The sequence below is a fragment of the Jaculus jaculus genome, chromosome 6 (assembly GCF_020740685.1).
Source record: "Jaculus jaculus isolate mJacJac1 chromosome 6, mJacJac1.mat.Y.cur, whole genome shotgun sequence".
NCBI lineage: Eukaryota > Metazoa > Chordata > Mammalia > Rodentia > Dipodidae > Jaculus > Jaculus jaculus.
This window is the reverse complement of record NC_059107.1, coordinates 143,989,766-144,011,705: the sequence shown is the minus strand read 5'-3', so window position 1 is coordinate 144,011,705 and position 21,940 is coordinate 143,989,766. Positions and strand designations below refer to the sequence as shown.

General features: G+C 41.4%; 1 protein-coding gene across 6 annotated transcripts in view; it reads right to left on the bottom strand.

Moving 5' to 3' along the window:
• Ano4 (anoctamin 4) overlaps positions 1-21,940 on the bottom strand; it is a 429,439-nt gene that overhangs the window by 66,409 nt on the left and 341,090 nt on the right. For all 6 annotated transcript variants that reach the window (XM_045153480.1, XM_045153481.1, XM_045153482.1 and 3 more), the window contains 5 exons: positions 16,801-16,856; positions 14,502-14,623; positions 9,296-9,430; positions 7,545-7,641; positions 1,155-1,215 (listed from right to left, as the gene is read on the bottom strand). In XM_045153480.1, the coding sequence (XP_045009415.1) occupies positions 1,155-1,215; positions 7,545-7,641; positions 9,296-9,430; positions 14,502-14,623; positions 16,801-16,856 (471 nt within the window). The remainder of the gene's footprint in view (positions 1-1,154; positions 1,216-7,544; positions 7,642-9,295; positions 9,431-14,501; positions 14,624-16,800; positions 16,857-21,940) is intronic.

The following is a 21,940-nucleotide window of genomic DNA, read 5'->3' as shown; positions in this document are numbered from 1 at the left end:
TTTTAAAACAACTTCCCCTCTTTTTCCTTCTATCAAACTGCAAATCCCTACATCCATAAATCCAAAATAACACATAAAAGAAATACATGTGGTTTCCATTGACCAGAATGATTCTTGAAGAATCCTTAGTAGGGAGATGAACTGCATATGCAAATATCACAAGTATCCTCATAATGTCATAAACCAAATAGTATGGAATTTCAAAGCAGGAAGACATACTGTGGCTACAGCAATGACATTTCAGCTGGGCCATGAAAGATGGGGAAGATTCTTTCCCAACATAAGGAACATGATCAGCATAAGCCTAAAGTTAGTAGGAATTGGTAACATAAACATATGGATTCTGGCATTTCAGATTGTGGCATAAATGCATTGTCATTTAAAAGATTCAAATGTAAAACGTATATATAGTAAAGAGCTTGTCTTTTTGATGGCTCTTCACTTTTTCATGAAGAGCTTTTTCTTGCAAAGGTAATGGCACTAACTGTTCATTATGAATTTGCCTTCTTGCTTTTCAGTATGGTTAAGCTAAAGCTTCATAATTGCTGGAATAGGCAGATATTATTAAGCCCATTCACCTAAGAAAGAGACCAAGTAACTTGCTCCAAATTGTATCTTCATAAGAGGAGGAGTTGAGATTTGAACCAAGTCCTGCTTCTTCCAAAGATCTGAGTGTTTCCGCCACACCTGGTATGAAGTGGCTACTAGCTTAAACTGGCAACAGATGGCTCAGTTTAGTTCTAATAATATCTCTTACTTACAGGGAATCATTTCATCTAGACCTGGAAGGAAGCCAGAGGTGGACATGCATATTTTAGCTACTTCTAGTAGCAAATCCTTTACTAAGATAGTTCTTCAGACCCTTCTAGACCTCTTTTGTCTCTAGTAAAAGATAAATTTTATTCTAGCCATAGGGTGTTGATGAGGTTGTTGAAGAATTTAGAGAAAAAATCAGACATGTTTCTCTTCTATAATATCACTTTTTAAATAAACCACATGACTTAGTGATCAGCTTGTTGCTAATAGAAAATCCAAGCCATTTAGTCAGGCATCATCTTTTCACATCCCCAGTGAGACTTCTAAGAGATACATCATAAAATACACTCTAAGAGATACATTATAGAGCTCACACTCTGTGCTCAGAGACCACTTACCCCAGACTGCCATGAAAACAGCAAAGAAGACAGTCGCTCCATTGTCAAACAGGTGGGTCACCTGAGAGCAACAGAATCAGTTAAGCTAGTTTCTCATGGACATTATTGCAACTGGTATATTTTCAAGATGTAGAAAAGTGGTTATAATGATACAGTGAGGTGTGGGGGTTTTTTGGTAAATATTCCCTTTGGACAATTAGTAAGAAGTGAGATTCTCTGACTAAGAAGTAGTTCAGATATGAGAGAACATGTTCCTTTTATGTCAATATAACATAGTTGGACATTTATCACTAGTCCCAACAGTGTTATTAAGAATTCCATTTTGGGGCTGGAGAGATGGCTAAGTGGTTAAGGTATTTGACTACAAAGCCAAAGGATCCCAGTTTGATTCTCCAAGACCCATGTAAGCCAGATACACAAGGTAGCACATGTGTCTGGAGTTCATTTTCAGTGGCTGGAAGCCCTGGAGCACCTATTTTCTCTCTCTCTCTCTTTCCCTCTTTCTCTCAAATAAACAAATAAATACAATATTAAACAAGAGTTCCATTTTGTGCACTATATAATCCCTTATTCATCTATGTGTATGTGTATATAGCAATATTTAGGACCAAGAAGGTACTTTTGTTGCTGATTTAAGGACTCCTAACTCTGAATTTCCAAACAGTTTTTAATGCCCCACTTACTCACTTAAAAATATCACCATTTATATAGTTTTGAATAAACATTTTGTGGGCTACTATCTGGATTCCAGGATCATAAAGGCGAGAGAACACTATCAAAATCCACTTATACCTTTATTAAAGCCTCTGGCAATCACTATACTTACCTACTGCATAAAACACAAAGACAGCCACAAGACTCTATCACTGAAATAATATATTCTATTGCAAACATGATGGTGGAAGGCAAAAATGTCTATCCTTACTGCAAAACAGCCACATTCATTTCCAGGTCTAGTATAAATCACACCAAGATCCATGTCAAATTGAAATGATAATTGCTAGTTTCATAAAATATAATCTTTTTTGGTATCTTATAACTCCCTATAAAGTATACTCTACTACCCCTTGGAGGAGTTGTCCAGTATAAACAAATCTTCCCCTGTTATATACCAGTATTTCATATTAATTCAAAAGTTTATACCTTCTACTCCCTTGAACATAGGAGATATGGGCAGCATTCAAACAGCAAATGTGATGTGAATATCTAAGTCCCATTTGGTAAGTGTTAAGGGAGTTGGGCAGGTAGCGTCACATCAGTCTGCATGTGGGGGGTTGATTTTGAATTCCCTATCTGGATATTTGGTGGGAAATGTGACTTGTACCCTGAGAGCAGGCTCTGGGATGGGTTGTGTTTGCCTTTGCTTTTGCCAGCCTCAACCATCTTTCTCCAAGTTACAGATCTCTCTCAGGCTGTTTCCAGGGGGCTTACAACTCACAATAGGACCCCTCAGAGTACTTCCTTAGAACATATGGTAAGCATTCGGAGAGAGACTGTTCTGTTCTAGTTACCAGTTTGGGAGAATAGTGAATCAGAAAATAGGGACTTCCAGTTCCCAATAAGGTGGTAAGCTAGCGTATACTGATGGAACCTATGCCAAACCCAACCACAGGAAAGTAAGAGCAGGTTCCAGCCACGAAACACAACACAGACACAAAGACCTAAATAAGTTCTGGGGAAATGGAAGGCTTCTTTGAACTGGTGGTGGTGGTGATGGTAGTGGTGTGTGGGATGGCAGTGTGGGACAAGTAATGGCAGTTCCCCATTAAATGGTCTTTGGGCAATTAGTTTCTCCTTCCTCAGCAATCAGCTACTATAAGCCAAGCCACAGCTGCTGGTGCCCTTGGGTAACATCAGAGAATTTGCAAAATATTCATTGGTTAAGACACTGATAAATTAGGTGCTGGTTGTCCAACTTCCCTGTTCATTCTGTCCTCAGTTCACTCACTCTTTTTTTGAGACTGGGTCTCACTCTACACATCTCATGTTGATCTGAAACTCACTATGTAGCCTAACCTGGCCTTGAACTTGCAGTGATTCTCCTGTATCGGCTTCCATTTCCCCTTAAAATCTGGGTAGGTTATAAAGAGTTGAGGGAAAGACCCTCCTACCAATTTTGCTCTGTTCTTGGCAGATTTAAAATGAAACTGACAGGAAAGTCCCCTGGTAGACTTGGGGCACATTATCTTCCCCTCTCTGTAGCTCATAAGGATTAATACATGAGTCTGGGTCTGACCCTTATCCTAGGTAGTGAGTATCTCTAAGGAACAGACTGAAGTAATGGAACATATGGGAAAGCCCATTATCATGACCCCTAAACTACCAGCCAGGCAAAAGAGACCTGCAAGAGCATACAACCTAGAACAGCACCAAGAATTTAAACATTTTGTCCAATACTAGGGTTAGAACCCAGAGCCTCACACCTGCTAAGCAACTGTTCTATCACTGAGTTCCATCCTCAGTTCAAAGACCAATAATTTAAAATAAGAACGAGGCCTGGACAGGTGACTTATTGGTTAAGATGCTTGCCTGCAAGGTCAAAGGAACCAGGTTCAAGTGCCCAGGACCCATGTAAGCAAGATGCACATGGTGGCACATGCACCTGGAGTTCATTTGCAGTGACTAAAGGCCCCGGCATTCTCTCCCTTTCTCTCTACCTACCTATATATCTCTCAAGCGCAAATAAAATAAGTTTTATGCTAGGTGTGGTGGCACATGCCTTTAATCCCAGAACTTGGGAGGCAGAGGTAGGAGGATCACTGAGAGTTCGAGGCCACCCTGAGACTATATCGTGAATTCCAGGTCAGCCTGAGCTAGAGTGAGACCTTACCTTGGAAAACAAAAGCAAAAAAAAAAAAAAAAAAAAAAGCACACAGAATGTATCCTTAAGGTGACAAGGAAGAAAGATATATGCCTGGAACCACCCAAGTCAGTGACCATCTTCCCCATCATGTCAAGAGAACCTGTCTACGGAATAGTGCACACAGACAGGTACAGGGAAACACCTGAGAGAGTCCAGAGAGCTATTTTCAGGCTGTCAGCTAAATCCTATCTTTTACAAAGAAATGAGCCTTTTTGTCCCTCTCTTCTGAAGCCAGGTGGAGATGGCTTCTGACTCTTGCACATGCAAGCAATGGGGCTAAGGCATCCTCTTCAGTCAGCAAAGCAGAGCCACTGAGCAGACTGGATCATGGACCTAGCCTGATCCAGTATGACTGTGTATGCCATTGCATGAAATCACTCGGCCTTTTCTAATAAACATTTCTAAAGGCAACCTTGTACAACTTAATTTCTGTCATTCTTCATTATAGTAAGTTCTTGGGCAATGCCATGTGTAAAATTCAGTCTAGACATCTTATAGCTTGGTATGGCACTATGATAAAGATGTGTTCGTAGTCTGATAAACCAAGGCCCAGGTGATGACTAGTGTCTGACCAATGGTGAAGAAATTGCACTTCTTGAAGTAAAATGTGAACTGTAACTCCTACCTTGAAGTTGCTATGAGAGTTAGAAACAATCCATGTAGGTTGTTTAGCTATTCTCACAGAAATAACCCAACTTACTAAAGTTATTACTTACATCTTACATTATCTAGAACTGTTGGTAGAAGATTCTATGACATTTGAGTACTTCCAACTATTCATGATAGCACTAATAGTACTAATGAGAATTTCACTCAAGCATATCTTTTCCCATTAAAAATCCATTCCAAAAAAAAAAAAAATGGGCTGGAGAAATGGCTTTATAGTTAAGGTGCTTGCCTACAAAGCCTTAGAACTCAGGTTCGGATCTCCAGATCCCATGTAGCCAGATGCAGTGACCCAAGTGTGCAATGTCACACATGTGCCATGGGGGGGTGCACACATCTGGAGTTTGTTCACAGCAGCTGAAGGCCCTGGTGCATCTATTTTCCCTCTCAAAAATAATTTTTAAAAAAGAAACTTAGGGGTGGGAGAGATAGCTTAGTGGTTAAGCACCTGCCTGTGAAGCCTAATGACCCTGGTTCGAGGCTTGATTCCCTAGTACCCACGTAAGCCAGATGCACAAGGTGGTGCATGCATGTGGAGTTCATTTGCAGTACCTGGAGGCTCTGGTGCCCCCATTCTCTCTCTCTCTCTCTCTCTCTCTCCCTCATTTTCTCTCTCTCTGCCTCATTCTCTCTCTCAAATAAATAAATAAATAAAATATTTTTAAAAGAAACTTGAAACAAAACAAGACAATAAAACACAAATTCCCAAACCAAACTAACTCAATAACACCACCACCCTGGGTATCTGTGTTTGAAGTTTTCCAAAAGCAGGATTTAAAAATCCTGAATCATTCTGGTTTTTATCTTACAACATTTACACAAAATTATGTTAATGACAAAACTCTTCATCCTCACCAAATGTCTATTTCCCAAGGTCACACTGTTAAATTTGTCCTCATATGTTCAGTCTATCATTGTGTTCTCCAAAGACAGAAGAGCATTCTGTGCTGTTTGGGGCTCTGGTGACATATACTCAGAGCCTGGGTCTTCAGACTCACAGCTGACTGCTACAGCTTGGGCTCTGCCCACAGCACTGGCCACCTGGACTGCTGGTGACATTAAGGATGGGATGGCTCTGGGCTGCCGGTCAAATGTTCTCTCTTTAAATGAACAAAACTGTGCAAAGCCAACACAGTAATTAGATAGATCCAGACTGCAGTAGTCACCGAGTTTTGATAAAACGTGTCAACCCTTTTTATGTCTGGAATATAGGCAAATCTACTACAGGCAGTGGGTCTTAGAAAAAAAATCACTAGCTATTGTTTTGCAAAACTATCCCTCAGTTAAAAAACATACTCTAGGAATCTGATGAGCATGTCTAAGATCTTACACACGTGAGACAAGGGAAAGAGCCATGCTGTAACACATGGTAGCGACAATGGTGTTATTTGTTATTTCGCTACGTGCTTTTATACGTGCACTGCTCTCAAGGCATTTGCAGCGTGGGGTAGAAAATGCAGGGACTGTCTGCACCCCAGAGATGAAAAGCTCTGGCGCAGAAAAGCGGCAGATGTGCAAGGTCAGTGGGTAGGTAGCTGCACTGGCTTCGAATGGAGGTCTTGCTGATAAGGATGATGATGCGTAAGAGGAAGACTGATGGCAGCTGTCATTGACTTTTGCACTTTGCACCTCCATTTTATACATGGAAAAACCTGAGGACTGGAGAGGTTAAATAGCTCATTCCTAGGAAGACAAGTGGTACAGAGCACAGTTAAAATCTGAACCTGCACCTAGCATGGGTCTCCAGGAGGAACACATGAATGTCCGAGGCCCCGGATTAGCCACGGAATGCCTCAAACCAGGGTTGTAGCCATTTTAATGCCCTGTGTTCTTTTGGTACAACCTGTGTAGTCCTTCTAGGAATAGTATTTTTATTCTTATTTTATTTTTTCAAAAACATTAATTTTATTTATTTGGGAGAAAGAGGCAGATAGAGACAAACACACACACACACACACACACACACACACACACACGCACACACAGAGAGAGAGAGAGAGAGAGAGAGAGGGAGAATATGGATGTGCCAGGGAATAATTCAGTGACTGCAGGCAAACTCCAGACATGTGCACCACCACGCGCATCTGGCTTACGTGGGTCCTGGGGAATCAAATCTGGATCCCTCAGGCTTTGCAGGCAAGCTCCTTAACCACTAAGTCATCTCTCCAGGCCCAGAATAGAATTTAAAAATTATCTTTTTGTTTATTTTTATTTGTTTATTTGAGAGTGACAGACAGAGAGAAAGAAGCAGATATATATAGAGAGAGAATGGGTGCGCCAGGGCCTCCAGCCACTGCAACCGAACTCCAGACACATGCGCCCCCTTGTGCATGTGGCTTATGTGGGTCTTGGAGAATCGAGCCTTGAACCAGGGTCCTTAGGCTTCACAGGCAAGTGCTTAACTGCTAAGCCATCTCTCCGGCCCCCCAGATAGAATTTTTAAATAGAAAAGATTATAAAGAACAAAAGAACACATAAGACCAATTCTCACTGAACTTATAACGTGATGTGAGACCTGAATCATGGACTCATGTAATAGTCATAACAATAAATTACTTTAAAAATGGCAGTAACAACCACAAAAATGACAGCGACAACAACTGAAGCCAACTTGTTGTCTCTAACAGTTGTGTACTTTGTATGGCATCATGCTGTTGTTTGTGTGTGTGTGTGTGTGTGTGTGATGGTGTTTCAGGTACAAGTTTAGTTACACATACATTGAAAAGGATAGCTTTAAATTTATCATATAACATTAATTTGAGGATTAAACTCAAGAAATGGCAGAGAGAATAGAGCCTCCCACTGTTCCTCAGGAAGGGAAGGTTACATACAACCCACTCATAATGTGTATTTGGAGTTACCTTGGCATAAACGCAGCTGTCTGACAGCCTCATGAATGGACAGTATTTGTCACACACGGGACACATGATGATTTCAGTAGCTTGGCAGACTTCTTTACTGGAAAAGAAAATAAAGAAGGACTTTTTGATGACACAGATCTGCCTCTGCAGCTTCATTAGAGCATTCAGTTTATAAGATTGAGAACAGGACATTTTTGCCCTCAAAACCGTCTGTGTCATTGCTTTTTCTTTTTCTTTTTTTTTTTGGTTTTTCGAGGTAGGGTCTCACTCTAGCCCAGGATGACCTGGAATTCACTCTGCTTTCTCAGGGTGGCCTCAAACTCACGATGATCCTCCTATCTCTGCCTCCTGAGTGCTGGGATTAAAGGCATGCGCCACCACAGCTGGCTTTTTCTTCTCTGTCACTTCCGTTAGCCATGTGAAGAGTTCCTATACATGTTAGTGATCTGTAAACCTTACTTTTGAAGCTGTTCTTTGATTTACATGTTAATAAATTAAATTCAGGAAATTCATGAAGCAAACGTTTGTTATTATACCTTGAATTTTACAAAGGGAGTCCTTCACAACACTTCACCTTCTGAAGTAAGGAAAGCACAAGATATCTTTTAAAATGCCCAAACTACTGGACAGAATAGCTAGAGAAAATACACATCCTTAACAATTTAACACAAAGACAAATATTTTTGTAGGCAGGTTGCTCAATCACTCACTTTAAAAATATTTGTTTGCTCATGTGTGTATATGTGTGTGTGCACATGCGTGCACGTCCGCACACACACACCAGGGCTGCTTGTTGCTTCAAACACCAGAAGCTTGTGCTATGTGTTACAACTGGCTTATGTGGGTGGCTTGGGAATTGAACCTGAGCTGGCAGGCTTTGTAACCAAGTGGGTTTCACCGCGGAGCTATCTTCCCAGATCCATCAATCACTCATTTTTAAAAGGCATATTTATTTTTGAGGCCATTTTCTAGCTTTGCATCAAGATCTCAATGCATATCTTAAATGGTATCCTGGTGAGAGATCCAAAGAAACAAATGCCAATACTGAATTATTCCCGAGGCATTAGTAAATTGGGATGATATCTTTGTGGCCTAAATGGAAAGACTTCCTTCTTGTGAAAACCAAAATAATTACTAAAGGGGATAGTTAGTCTATTGTTTACAATCATCCAGTGTCAGTTGTTTTTTTTAAATTTTTGTTTATTTTTATTTATTTATTTGAGAGTGACAGACAGACACAAAGGAAGAGGCAAAGAGAGATTGAGAATGGGTGCACCAGGTCCGTCAGCCACTGCAAACGAACTCCAGATGCATGTGCCACCTTATGCATCTGGCTTACATGGGTACTGGGGAATCGAGCCTCGAACTGAGGTCCTTGGGCTTCACAGATAATCACTTAACCGCTACGCCATCTCTCCAGCCCTAATGTCAGTTTTATGATAGGTGAACATTCATAAAAAGGGAAGTTTTTCACCACAGAATGGAGGGGATTTGATCCATAGCTGCACAGTGGCTCTCATGCCTGTTTGTGGATGTAACTTTTCCTTCCATGGTCTCTAAAGACCACTGCTAGAAAGGCAAAAGATGGAGAAAACCTAGTGAACTGAAGCTTTTGCATGGTCCGCCCGAGACTGAGAAAGATGTTGAAGTGAGAAGCTAAGTGTATCCGTTGTCTTTCAACACCCCCAAAGCCCACATGGGCATCTCTTAAACACTAAGCAAAGGCAGGCTGAGCTGTGAACTCCTCATACCTGACTTGGCAGTGATCCAGTGTGGTGACTCCATACAAGAAGACGAACAGTCCGATGAAGGCCGCCGGGAAGAGCATGCCAGTGTACCAACCCAGCCAGGCAAAATACAATCCAATCTTCTCTCCAAAGTACCTCCTGTTTGAGATATAATCACTTGCAAGTTACATGTACGCGTGGGAAGCTGAGCTAGCTTGATAAAACTCTTGCTGGGTCATTTTACTCTGCAGTGACCTTCTGGGTAAAACAGACAAGGAACACCCGCAGAATGGGACATTTGGTCAAATCTGCTCTCTGAACTGAAATCTCTTCTATTACTGTACACAAGCACTAAAAGTAGTCCTTCCCTAAAAGGACGGGATTAAACGTGAGCGTATTCTGAGAACACAGAGCATGCTGGAAAGAGTTAGCAAGGGAGCAGGAGGCTGAGCGGGAGACTCCTGTGATACTCAGGTGACAGCGCAGGCGGGCAGGGCTGAGAGATGGCCAGATTTGAGAGATATGGAGGATGTAACGCCTTCAGGGAAGACCCAGGATTCTTGACATCCAGGCTCCATTCAGGCACTTCCATGTGAGTACTGACCCACATCTAAGCTTCCTACTTCCTTAACTGTAAAGCTTGCAGCCCCTCTCTCACACATTTTACCTAGGTATACTTTCACTTAACTATGTGTGGCCTGCTTTCCTCTAGGAATCTGAGTTTCTCAACTCCAGAGACCATGGATTCTTTTTGTCTTTGCCAGTAATACTTAGCAAGCACTAGAAATGCGATGGGCCGTGTGTTGGTGGTATGCATGGAAAAATGTCCCTCATAAGCCTTGTGTTTGTGATTAACCCTCATTTTTGACTTCTACCTGGTGGAGACTTTGGGAAGTGGAGCCTGGTTGGAGGGGGGATTCACTGGGGAATAAGCCTTGGGATTATATAAGGAAGACCCCCTTGCCACTCACTAGCTCACTCTTGCTGCTTCTTCCCTGCTGCTGTGACAAGGCAAAACACCCTGGCTGTCTGCTCTGCCACGCTCCCCCTGTCAAGAAGAAACCCGCTCAAAACTGGATCTTGAAGTAAACCCCTCCCTTCCTCAACCTGCTTCTGCTCAGCGATGAGAAGGCAACAGCAGCATGCAGTTTATTAAAACTCAGGGACAGGGCTGGAGACATGGCTTAGCGGTTAAGCGCTTGCCTGTGAAGCCTAAGGACCCCGGTTCAAGGCTCGATTCCCCAGGACCCACGTTAGCCAGATGCACAAGGGGGCGCACACATCTGGAAATCCTCTGCAGTGGCTAGAAGCCCTGGCGCACCCATTCTCTCTCTCTCTGTCTGCCTCTTTCTCTGTCTGTCACTCTCAAATAAATAAATAAAAATAAACCAAAAAAATATTTAAAACTCAGGGACAAAAATCTTAAAACACTGTGATGGATGGAGAAGGTTTGCTGTAGCAGAGATCTTTAATTTCTAATAACACAATCCTATAATTAATTAATCCTGTAATTAATGGGACCAAGACTGGGAAGGAAATGTACTTTAATTCCTTCCTCTGCCCACTGCTTGTTGTGCATTGATTCTAGTCAAAAGAAAATGACCTGCTCTTGGGAAACGCTTTCTACTCAGGTAGATCACCTGTGCATTTGTTACCAACATGAAAGACTGGGTGTAATTCATCAGTCTTCCTGGGCCACGGAGAGTATGTGTGGTGTCACAAGTCAACAGCGGCTCTGGTTGGAAGAACTGTTATCCAGGAGGATAGAATATGAGATGAACTGCCTTTTTGTTTCATCCATCTTGCAGTGCTTTTTATCTTTTATTATTGTAGGGCCAAGGTATAATTGAAACACACCATAGTGTAAGAAATTATATATAACTTTCTTTTTAATGAGGGATCCACGAGTTTCAGACTGTTTTTACTTAACCCAGTTATAGTCAGAAAAGCCTATTTTTTAAAATATTATTTTTAATTACTTTTGAGAGGTGGGGAGGGGGAGGGAGGGAGAGAAAGGGTGCACCAGGGCCTCTAGTCACTTTAAACGAACTCCAGATGCATGAGCCACCTTGTGCATCTGGCTTACGTGGATCCTTAGACTTTGCAGGCAAGTGCTTTAACCACTAAGCCGTCTCTCCAGCCCAAGCCTTTTTAATTTTTTTTTTAAACTCATAGAAGGTGATTACTGCAGAGACATATAACTGGTCAAAGGATTGAAAATAAGTGACTGTGGAGTGCTAAGCCATTTATATGTATGTGTTATATATCATCCTCACTAAGGCCCAGGAAATATTGTGGAAGAGCAGGTGGAAAAAAAATGTAAGAGCTGGAGGGTAGGGAGGAGTGCTGTGGGATCCTTCATGCGAATAGTCATGCCCATGGAGCTCATGAACTCACAGCGGCTATAGCTACTTGCATAAGACATGCACACAATAAGGTCAGTCAATATTCAGTTTCGGATAGGATGGATAGAGGAGAGGCTCATGAAGCTCAGCCCCTCACTGGGGAGCTAATTACAGTTAGTGATTACTGAGTGAAAGGAAGTCATTCTCTTCCATGGGGTAGTTATTGGTAAGTCAGGGGAGGAAGAGTTTCACTGAGACTGAGAAAGGGATAAGGGAGGATAATGTAGGGGCATATATGAACCAATTACCATATATATGTATAAAATCAAAGAAATAACAATAACAAAGAACTAGTCTCTAAGTAAATGAGATGTCCCAGCATGATGCTGCAATGAAAGAAGGAGGTTGGACAGATCTAAGCTATTTTTTTAAAACATCAAAGCCTGGCATGGTGACACACACCTTTAATCCCAGTACTTAGAAGGCTGAGGTAAGAGGACTACTGTGAGTTCAAGGCCAGCCTAGACTACAGAGTAAGTTCCAGGTCAGCCTAAGCTATAGTAGAGACCCTGCCTTAAAAGAAAAAAAAAAAAAAGACAGGAAATAACATACATTTTTCATTGCACAGATCTCATAGGTTAAAATCTAATATACTTTTGTTTTGTTTTTGTTTTTCGAGGTAGGGTCTCACTCTGGCTCAGGCTGGCCAGGAATTCATTATATAGTCTCAGGCTGGCCTCGAACTCATGGTGATCCTCCTACCTCTGCCTCCTGAGTGCTGGGATTAAAGGTGTGTGCCACCACCCCCTGGCTCTAATATACTTTTTTTTTTTTTTTTTACAGCTTATTTGTTTTAAATTAAAATAAGCCTGAAATGTCTTAGAATAACAGAACCTCATGTGTTCTACTTATATAAAAGATTAAGCATCTCTTACCCAAAATGCTTGGGGTTAGCAGTAATTCAAATTTCAGATTTTTAGCTTTTGGATTTTGTATTTACACACACAATAGTTTTGAGACTGGACCCAAGTCTAAGCACAAATTTTGTTTATGTTTCCTACGTACCTTATATACATAGGCACACATTTTTTTTTAATTTTTTTTTTTTTTTGAGAGCGACAGACACAGAGAGAAAGACAGATAGAGGGAGAAAGAGAGAATGGGCGCACCAGGGCTTCCAGCCTCTGCAAATGAACTCCAGACGCGTGCGCCCCCTTGTGCATCTGGCTAACGTGGGACCTGGGGAACCGAGCCTCGAACTGGGGTCCTTAGGCTTCACAGGCAAGCGCTTAACCGCTAAGCCATCTCTCCAGCCCAAAGGCACACATTTTTATTATGTGCCTATTATCTGTGGCCTATCATAGGAAATCAGATGCAGAACTACTTATTTGTGTCATAGCAGTGATCGAAGTGCATTAAAGGGGGGCATTTTGGATTTTCATATCAAGAATGCTTAGCTGTCGTAAGCACCATTCTATCTTGTCAGTGACTTATGTAGACAGTACTACTTTTTTTTTTTTTTCAAGGTAGGGTCTTACCTTGAACTCACTATGTAGTCTCAGGCTAGCCTCAAACTCACAGTGATCCTCCTACCTCTGCCTCCCGAGTGCTGGGATTAAAGGCGTGCGCCACCACGCTCAGCTATTTCTATACAGAGCAATTTGTCCATGACAGTCACCTTGGTGACCTGTTCCTCACAGTGTCTTGTAAGAGGCCTGGACAATCACTGCTGGCCCTTCCATCCCCTGCCCCTAAGGGCCCTGTGAGGGAAACACCATCCCCATTAGAGAGAAGGTCGGTTTACCAAGAACAACCAACACTGTTGATTGGTCGTCCTCTTAGAAGAAGCCACACGAGAGGAAGAGGAAGGGCTTTGCATGTCAGACCTAGTCTGGCCCAGGGGTGACTCATCCCAGCTGACAGGATGCTCCCATCATTCAACAAAAGCTTTACATCTGCAACTGGGGGGAAACTAATTACTGTTATCTGGCTCAGTGCATATATTACATCCATCAAACTGCCCTCTAAACACTTATGTTTATGCCTGTGGTGGTTTGATTCAGGTGTCCCCCATAAACTTAGGTGTTCTGAATGCTAGGTTCCCAGCTGATGGATATTTGGGAATTAATGCCTCCTGGAGGGAGTGTATTGTTGGAGGTGGGCTTATGGGCTTTATAGCCAGTTTCCCCATGCCAGTGTTTGGCACACCCTCCTGTTGCTGTGATCCACCTTATGTTGGCCAGGGGGTGATGTCCACCCTCTGCTCATGCCATCGTTTCCCCCTGCCATCGTGGAGCTTCCCCTCAAGCCTATAAGCCAAAATAAAACTCTTTTTCCCAGAAGCTGCTCTTGGTTGGGTGATTTCTAACAGCAATGTGAACCGGACTGTAACAATGCCCATATGTTAACGCTACTCTCACTTTTGGTTAGACAAGCTTCTTTCCCCAGATGGCAGTAACCACTGCGGTGACCCCAAACTGGCCAAAGTGCAGGGAAGAAGTAACAATGGAGTGTTTAGTACTTAGTGAGACATCTCTGTCACACATTCCAAAGCTCAGGGACCAGTGCAGAAGAGGTGGTGGAAAGAATGTTAACAGCCAAAGGAAGGGAGGAGTGCTTACAAAACTGACTTCCAGACACAAAGTAACCTCGACATTCATGACCTCACAGTGATTAACATGATTCCACCTAAACAAGGCCTGCATAATGGGAGGGGGAAAAATGATGGCATCAAAATAGGAGAGAGTTGGAAAAAAGAAGGGATTCAGTGGAGGGGAAATTTGGGAGGGGAAAAAAGTGGATGGTGGGAGGGGATTATGAACATGGTATGCTGTCCTTATTTATGGAAGTTATCAATCAAAAGTTTCTTTAAAAAAGCACCTCACCTTATGAGATCCAGAGGCTGGTACTTGTACCACACGCCCCAGGAGGCCCAACACTCATACAGGAGATGTCGATGGTTGACTGCGCCATGGGTTCGGATGGAGTTTTTACTTCTGTAACCTCCCTGGGACAAGAACACCACTGCCGGTTAGTGATACCCATACAGCCGCGAGGAAACACAGACGGGAACACTCTCTTACATCAGAAGTAGCAAGAAGGATCCCTCTCTATTAAGGGGGAGGCAGTCTGATTCTTCTGGAGTGGTCTTGCCGCTAATGTTATCAAGCAAAAAGCATGTGCTTATGGGAACCAGTCAGGTGTGACCGAGTTCAGGTTCAATTCTGCTGCTTTTCAGCAGGACCATTTGGGACAAGCCTCCTAAGTTTGAGCCTTGGTTTCTCTAATGCATCACAGAACAAATAACATCTCCCTACTGGGGTTTTCTTGCACAGTTGAAACAGGATACAGTCTGGCCCCAAAGTCATGCCCAACACTGGTGAGTTCTCTTGTCTACCTCTCTTAAGATAGGGTAGCTGGAAAATGGTTACAGTTGTAGTCTTTTCATGTGGTTTTACAGACATGAAAATCCTAGAATGTAAAAGGTGTAAGGCACCCTTGGATTTTAGTGATTCAAATCTAATTCAGCCTCCTTAGAAACCAGGAGGAGACCAAGGGCCATACATATGGGTATTTTTCTGAGGTTAGTTTAGGAAATCCTAGTTCCACACCCAGGACATGGACCTTCCAGAAGCAAAGTGATACTTACAATAACCCACAAGCCTTTTCTCAAAGGATCTGGGCTGAACTGGGATCTAGGTTTGCTTCAGCCCAGCCACCTGTGCACTACATGTGATATGGGAAGGTTAACCTTTAAAGAAGAGCTCTGTTTGGAGTTTTAACATGAAAAGGGGCAACGATAGTTTTCCCTTCAGCTTCACAAAGTTATTTTGGGCCTAAACAATATAATTCCGTAAAACTGGAACTTAGAAGAGAAAAAAAAAATGGTAGGATGATTATCACATCCGCTGTTGTTAATTTGGAAATTCTCTTCTCACAGAGCTTTACTGAGATGTAAGTCATAGAGAAGACCATGAGCGACCCTGTGTGGTCTTTATGCTCCTCAGACATTTTCATTTTCAGCTTGCCTTGCAAAGGTGTTTTGGCCCCTGATGATAGTTTGGAAACTACTCTTTACCATTGAGCAGAACTGGGCATGGGACACACAGGATCTACTGAAACTCTTTTTTAAGAAATGCCAACTAATAACTATAAGGAGTCTCACAGTGATTAGGGAGAATGTGCCTGAGGCATTCAGAAACAAGTTCCCATGGCTCCAGAGAATCGTGGTCAAAATGTTGGCTTGGCATTCTTCAAATATCTCCCGGCAACCTGCAAATAGGGTTTGAGGCCACAGCTTCTAGTTTCCCTGGTAAATAAGGCTCCCTTTTATAAACAAGGTTTTAAAGAGTCTGCCTCATCATTGGCATCTATCTGGTGTTGTGTTTAAAAATCAATATCACAAGTCCAAGACAGAGTTTGCTTTGGAGAGATTTGCCCTCCAAAATCCACTGGCAGTTTCACCTCTTGCTGGTTGTAAGGTGGCGGGAACTACAATGCTGGGATATTACCGTGACCAAGGGGGAAACTGGAGCTCAGTCCCTTGAAATGACAGTCTCTCTAGAATCACAAGGATTGTGTTCCTGAAAACCCGGGACAAAATCCAGGCTAAATAATCCAAGATGTTATAGGGGAATTCAAGATTAGGACAGTTATACTTGGTAAAGTCACAACGCATGACTTATTAAAATCATTACATTTACTGTTGAGCACACAAAGAAAATGTCAACACATGTATCTTATAATGATGTGTACAGTATTGTCAGTTTCCATTTATCACCCTTTGGTTATCCGAGACTATGCACAATGGTTTCCTCTTGTTCTCTCAAGAAATCATTATAAATTTATTTACTTCAAAGACTAGATAATTGAAGAATGTCTCCCCCCTCTGGGAATTTCAATGCATTTTTAATTGCTGGAATTAGAGCCCCTAAGCCATTTCTCTGAACTCTTGCTGAGTAACTCTTGTTTTAAGCATTCTTTCAATTATATCAGAAGACATACAGAAATAAATTGATACTAGGGAGAGATAGAATAATACAAGTAGACTTTCTCTAATTACTCATTGAACAAATTAACTTCATTCCGAAGAAGTGCCTTATCAGCAAATTAAAGGCTATCCCTAGAAGCCAATTTTACTCACAAGAAATTGAAGAAAGGGTGGAAGAAAAGGCAATACAATACCTCATGCAGGGGAAAAGCAGCTTCATAGGAGCCATTGGTAAGCAAGCGATTCAGTCCTGAAGTAACAAGTAAGCCATGAGTTAGCTTTGAGTTTGATCCCCACAGTGCCCAAGGTTAAACCAAGAGAAACAGCACCGCCGTTCACAGGTGATGTGATGGCAATAGCAACGGTTTAGAAAGATAGCTATTACCTACTAGGAAATGAGGCTCAATTCATTTTTTAATCAAGTCTTAGTTTTTTTGAAAAAATTAAATATTTAATTGTCAAAAATATATTATACTTAAACTGTTACACTGTGATGATTTTATATACATACACATTGTGTCATGATCACCATAAACAAAGTAAGTCACCCACCACCATCCATGATTAGATCTCTTGATCTTGGTTTTTTTTTTTTTATAGCTGCATCATTAGACATTTTGACTAACATCTCTCCCATTTCCCCCATACCCAGTTCCTGGTAATGGCGACTTTACTCTTCACTTTTCCCGAAAGCTTGACTTTTTAGGACTCTGCATGTAAGTGAAATCTTTCACCTAGCACAATGTGCTCCACGTTCTTCCATGTCATCGAAAGCATTTTCTTCCTTTTACCAATGACTAACATTCCGTTGTATCACAATATCACAATATCTTTATTCACTCATCTGCCTTTAAACACCAATGTTGTTTTCCCCCCTTGGCTACTGTGAATAATGTTGAATGAACATGAGGGTTTGTCTTTGAAATACTTTTCAACATACTGATTTATTTGGATATGTACCCAATAGTGGATAACTGGATCAGATGGTGGTTCCATTTTCAAGTTCTTGTGAGGCCTCCACACTGGTTTCCATCCTGATCGCATCACTTGCATTCCCACTGGTGGAGTGGAAGGCTTTCCCTCCCCCACACTCCCATGAGCGCTCATCTCTTCACTTGTGGATAACAGACAATCTAGTTTTAACACGTGTGAAGTGGGCATTTATTTGTGATTTTCATTTGTATTTCTCTGGTGATTCATGATGTTGAGTGATTTTTCATAAACTTGTTGGTCAACTGTGTGTTTTCTTTAGAAAAAACATGCCTACTCCAGTCCTTGTTCATTTAAAAAAATTTTTTGTTTATTTTTATTTATTTATTTGAGAGTGACAGACAGACACAGAGAGAAAGAGGCAGATAGATGGAGAGGGAATGGGTGTGCCAGGGCCTCCAGCCACTATGAACAAACTCCAGGCGTGTGCGCCCCTTGTGCATCTGGGGAATCGAGCCTCCAACCGAGATCCTTAGGCTTCACAGGTAAGCACTTAACTGCTAAGCCATCTCTCCAGCCTCATCCTTGTTCATTTTAAAACCAAATTATCTGCCCCTTTTTTGCTATTGGGTTGGGTAAGTTTCTTAAATACTTTGAATCTTAAATCCCTTATCAGATGTATGGTTTGCAATATTTTCTCCCATTCTCTAAGTTGTCTATTCATTTTGTTGATTATTTCAGTTGCTGTGTACAGTATTAATAATCATGTTCCTCCCAAGGAAGGGAAAGCACTGAGAGAAATGGAGTGATGCACCGTGAATGAAAGACAAGCTTCTACCCAGACTCTTCCACTTTTGTCCAGAAGCCTCACTATGGAAAATTCTACATCCTCTGTTTCGGGCTAGTGGCATGACTTTGGACAAGGTCTCCTTTCTTCAAGCTTCAATTATCTAATCCATTAAAGGAAGAGTGAGTAGATGTGTTGACCTTTTTAAAGACACCTTTAAGGTGTTAGAGAGAGGTTGAGATATAACTGGCATATATGACAAAGTACACATTTAAGATGCCCAGTTAGTGAGTTCTATCAGCTGTACACATTTAGGAGATCATCAACACAGTGCAGAGGGTCCACGACATTTCCATCTCATCCAAAGCTCTATTGTGACATGGTGTAATCTGCCATGCTTCCACACACAACTCCCTGCACAGCTCAGACTGGCCTGGAATTTTCCTCAGCCTCCTAAGTGGTGGGATTACAGTCATGTGCCACCACATGTGGCTTCTAATTAAGTAGCTGCACAATTTTACATTTCCTTAGCAGTGTATCAACGTTCAAATTCCACTCCATTCTCATCAATACTTATTATTAGGTCTTTCAATTTCAGCCACTCTGATAGGCAGGTAATGAGCTCTCACTGTGGTTTTAATCTTCACTGGTGAATAATAATGTTGAAGATGTTTTCATGTGCCTGTTTGCCACTGGCAGATCTCCTGCAGTCTGTTCAGGTCTTCTGCCCATGAAGAAATTTTATAACACAGATTGGGATATTTATTTATTTATTTTGGTTTGTAGAGGTGTGGTCTCACTCTAGCCCAGGCTGACCTGGAATTCACTATGTGTCTCAGGGTGGCCTCCAACTCATAGCAATCCTACTCCCTCAACCTCCCAAGTGAGTGCTGGGATTAAAGGTGTGCGCCACAATGCCCAGCCAGATTGGGATTTTTTTTAAAGTATGTTTTAGATATAATTCATTTATTAGACATATGCTTTGAAAATACTTTTCTCTTAGTGTATGCATTCGTTTTTTTTTCCCCTCTTAATGGCAATCCTTTCCCCCCAAATTTTTAGGTTGATGAATTCTAGTTTATCTATTTTCTTTTATGAATTGTGCTTTTTTTTTTTTTTACTGTCATACTTTGAAAAAAATCATAAACTCACCCAAGATCACAAAAATGTCTTCCTGTATTCCCGCTTTGGGATGTGTGTGGCTGTGTGGAGAACCTACTCAGCATAATTATAGCAGGAAATTCCCCAACTCTAGAAAGAGAAATGGGAACTCAAACAAAATAGTTATTCAGAGTACCACAGAAGCCTGACCAGAGGAGAAACTCTCCACATAGCCACACACATACCATTATGGTCAAAGAATATACTATATATATTATCTAAATCCTTATAAATTAATTTTCTTAGCTTCTGCCCCCATATATGGTCCACCTTGGTAATGTTCCATATGTACTTGAAAAAAATGTATATTCTATTGTCTAGTGCGATTGTCTAGAAGTTCAATTAGGTCAAGTCTTGGCCTATTTATGTATTTTAAAACTATTTTTATTTATTTATTTGAAAGGAGAGAGAAGAGAGAGAGAGAGAAAACATACGCCAGGGCCTCTTGCCACTACCAACAAATTCCAGAAGCATGCACCTCCTGTGCATGTGGCTTTACATGGGACCTGGGAATCAAACCCAGGCCATCAGGATTTGCAAGCAAGCTCATTTAACCACTGGGCCATCTCTCCATCTCTACTTATTGTATCAATTATTGAGGAAGTGGTATTAAAGTCTCTGACAACAATTTCGCTTTCTTCTGTGACTTCTTCGAACTTAAAGCCTGCAGCTTTAAGCTCTGCTGTGAAGTGTGCAAACACTGCGGGCTGCTACCTCCTCCTGAGAGAGCAATCTCTTCATCACGATAAAACCATCTTCATCTTTGGTAACGTCCTCTGCACTTGAATTTACTTTGATAATGCATTGGTCAGCTTCTCATTCTGAGATCAAATGTCTGATGAAAGTCAGTTTCAGGGAGGAAAGGTGTATTTCTGTTCCAGGTTGCAGTCCATCACGGTGGAGGAGATGCGGCAGCAGCAGCTTGAGTCACATTCCGTCCACGCAGAGAGAGGAATGCTGCTGATCACCGGCTCTCTCCTTTGTATACGGCCCAAGAACCCAGGCCACGGGGTGCCACTGCCCACTGTTAGCGTGGGTCTTTCCACCTCAGATAATCTAATCTAGAAAGCCCCTTACATACAGGACCAGAGACTTGTTTCCATGGTGATATCAAGTTGACAACCTCAGCTTAACCATCACCGAGAGTATACTGTCTCAGACTTTCTTCTGGTTAGTAACATGGCATGCTTTATGCCATCTTTTGACTTTTAACCTACTTACCTATTTATCTTTAAAGTGCATTTCTCTTAGGGAACTAATAGTTGAGTTTTGTTTTCTATTCAGTGTATCAACCTCTGACTTTTAGAGTGAAGACTTCAGAGCATTTACAGTTGTTGACAGGATTAGATGAAGGTCTACAATCTCACTTTTTTATTTCTCTTCTCTATTTTTTGTTTTTCTGCTGTTGGGGACCAATTTCTTTATGACTCGATTTTGTGTGTGTTGGCTTGTTTAGCTATAACTCTTCCTTCTTTGAGATTTCTCTCTTTATTATAGATTTTGAGCAAGTTGATCACATGTGCCTTTGTGTAATTTTCATGTTCCTTATCCTCAGTGCTAATTTATTAGATCTGTGAGCTTATGGTCTTTATCAGTTTAGAAAATTTTCAGTCATTACTTTTTCAAACATTAACTGTTTCATTGTCTTTGTATACTAACACTGATGTATGTATTTGCACATTCTGGGTAGGTTTTTGCTTTATTTTTCTATTATTATAGGTCACATTATTCTCCTTGTTTTTATGCTTAATAATCTTGGTTGGATTATGATTTTTTTCCCTTTATAGGTGATACCTATTATGGTTGAGACAGAATTTTGCTCTGTAGTCCAATCTGGGTTATGTAGCTCAGGCTGGCCTTAAATCCACTGTAGTCCTGCGTCAGCTTCACAAGAACTGGTGTTATTAGCCAACTGGGTATTTCTGGGAATACTGTTGAGCTTTGATCTCAGATACAGATAGCTTACTTGTAAGGATCATGATCTATTGAATGCTGCACTGTATCGTTGTTAGGTATCTAGTAGCAAGTATTCCTTACGAATGATGCAAGACTTTCCTGAGTATTCTCTCATTGTTTTGTGAATTAGGAGTTGTTAAGGTCTCACAGGAAATCCTTTTGGATGTCTCTTCTGACCTTGGGTAATTTCTGACACATATGCTGAGTGCTCCCTTTCCTGTGTGTGTGTGTGTGTGTGTGTGTGTGTGTGTGTGTGTATTTTGTCTAGCATCCAGAAGCCCTTTCAACAACTACATTTGTAGTGCATGTATAAATTATTAATTATGTAGAAAGCTTTGATGTCTTATAATCTCTGCTGAAAACTCACATGTATCATTAATAACTTTCAAAATATAGTTTTTAAAGTTTTTGTTTGTTTGTTTGTTTGTTTTTTCGAGGTAGGGTCTCACTCTAGCTCAGGCTGACCTGGAATTCACTCTGTAGCCTCAGGGTGGCCTTGA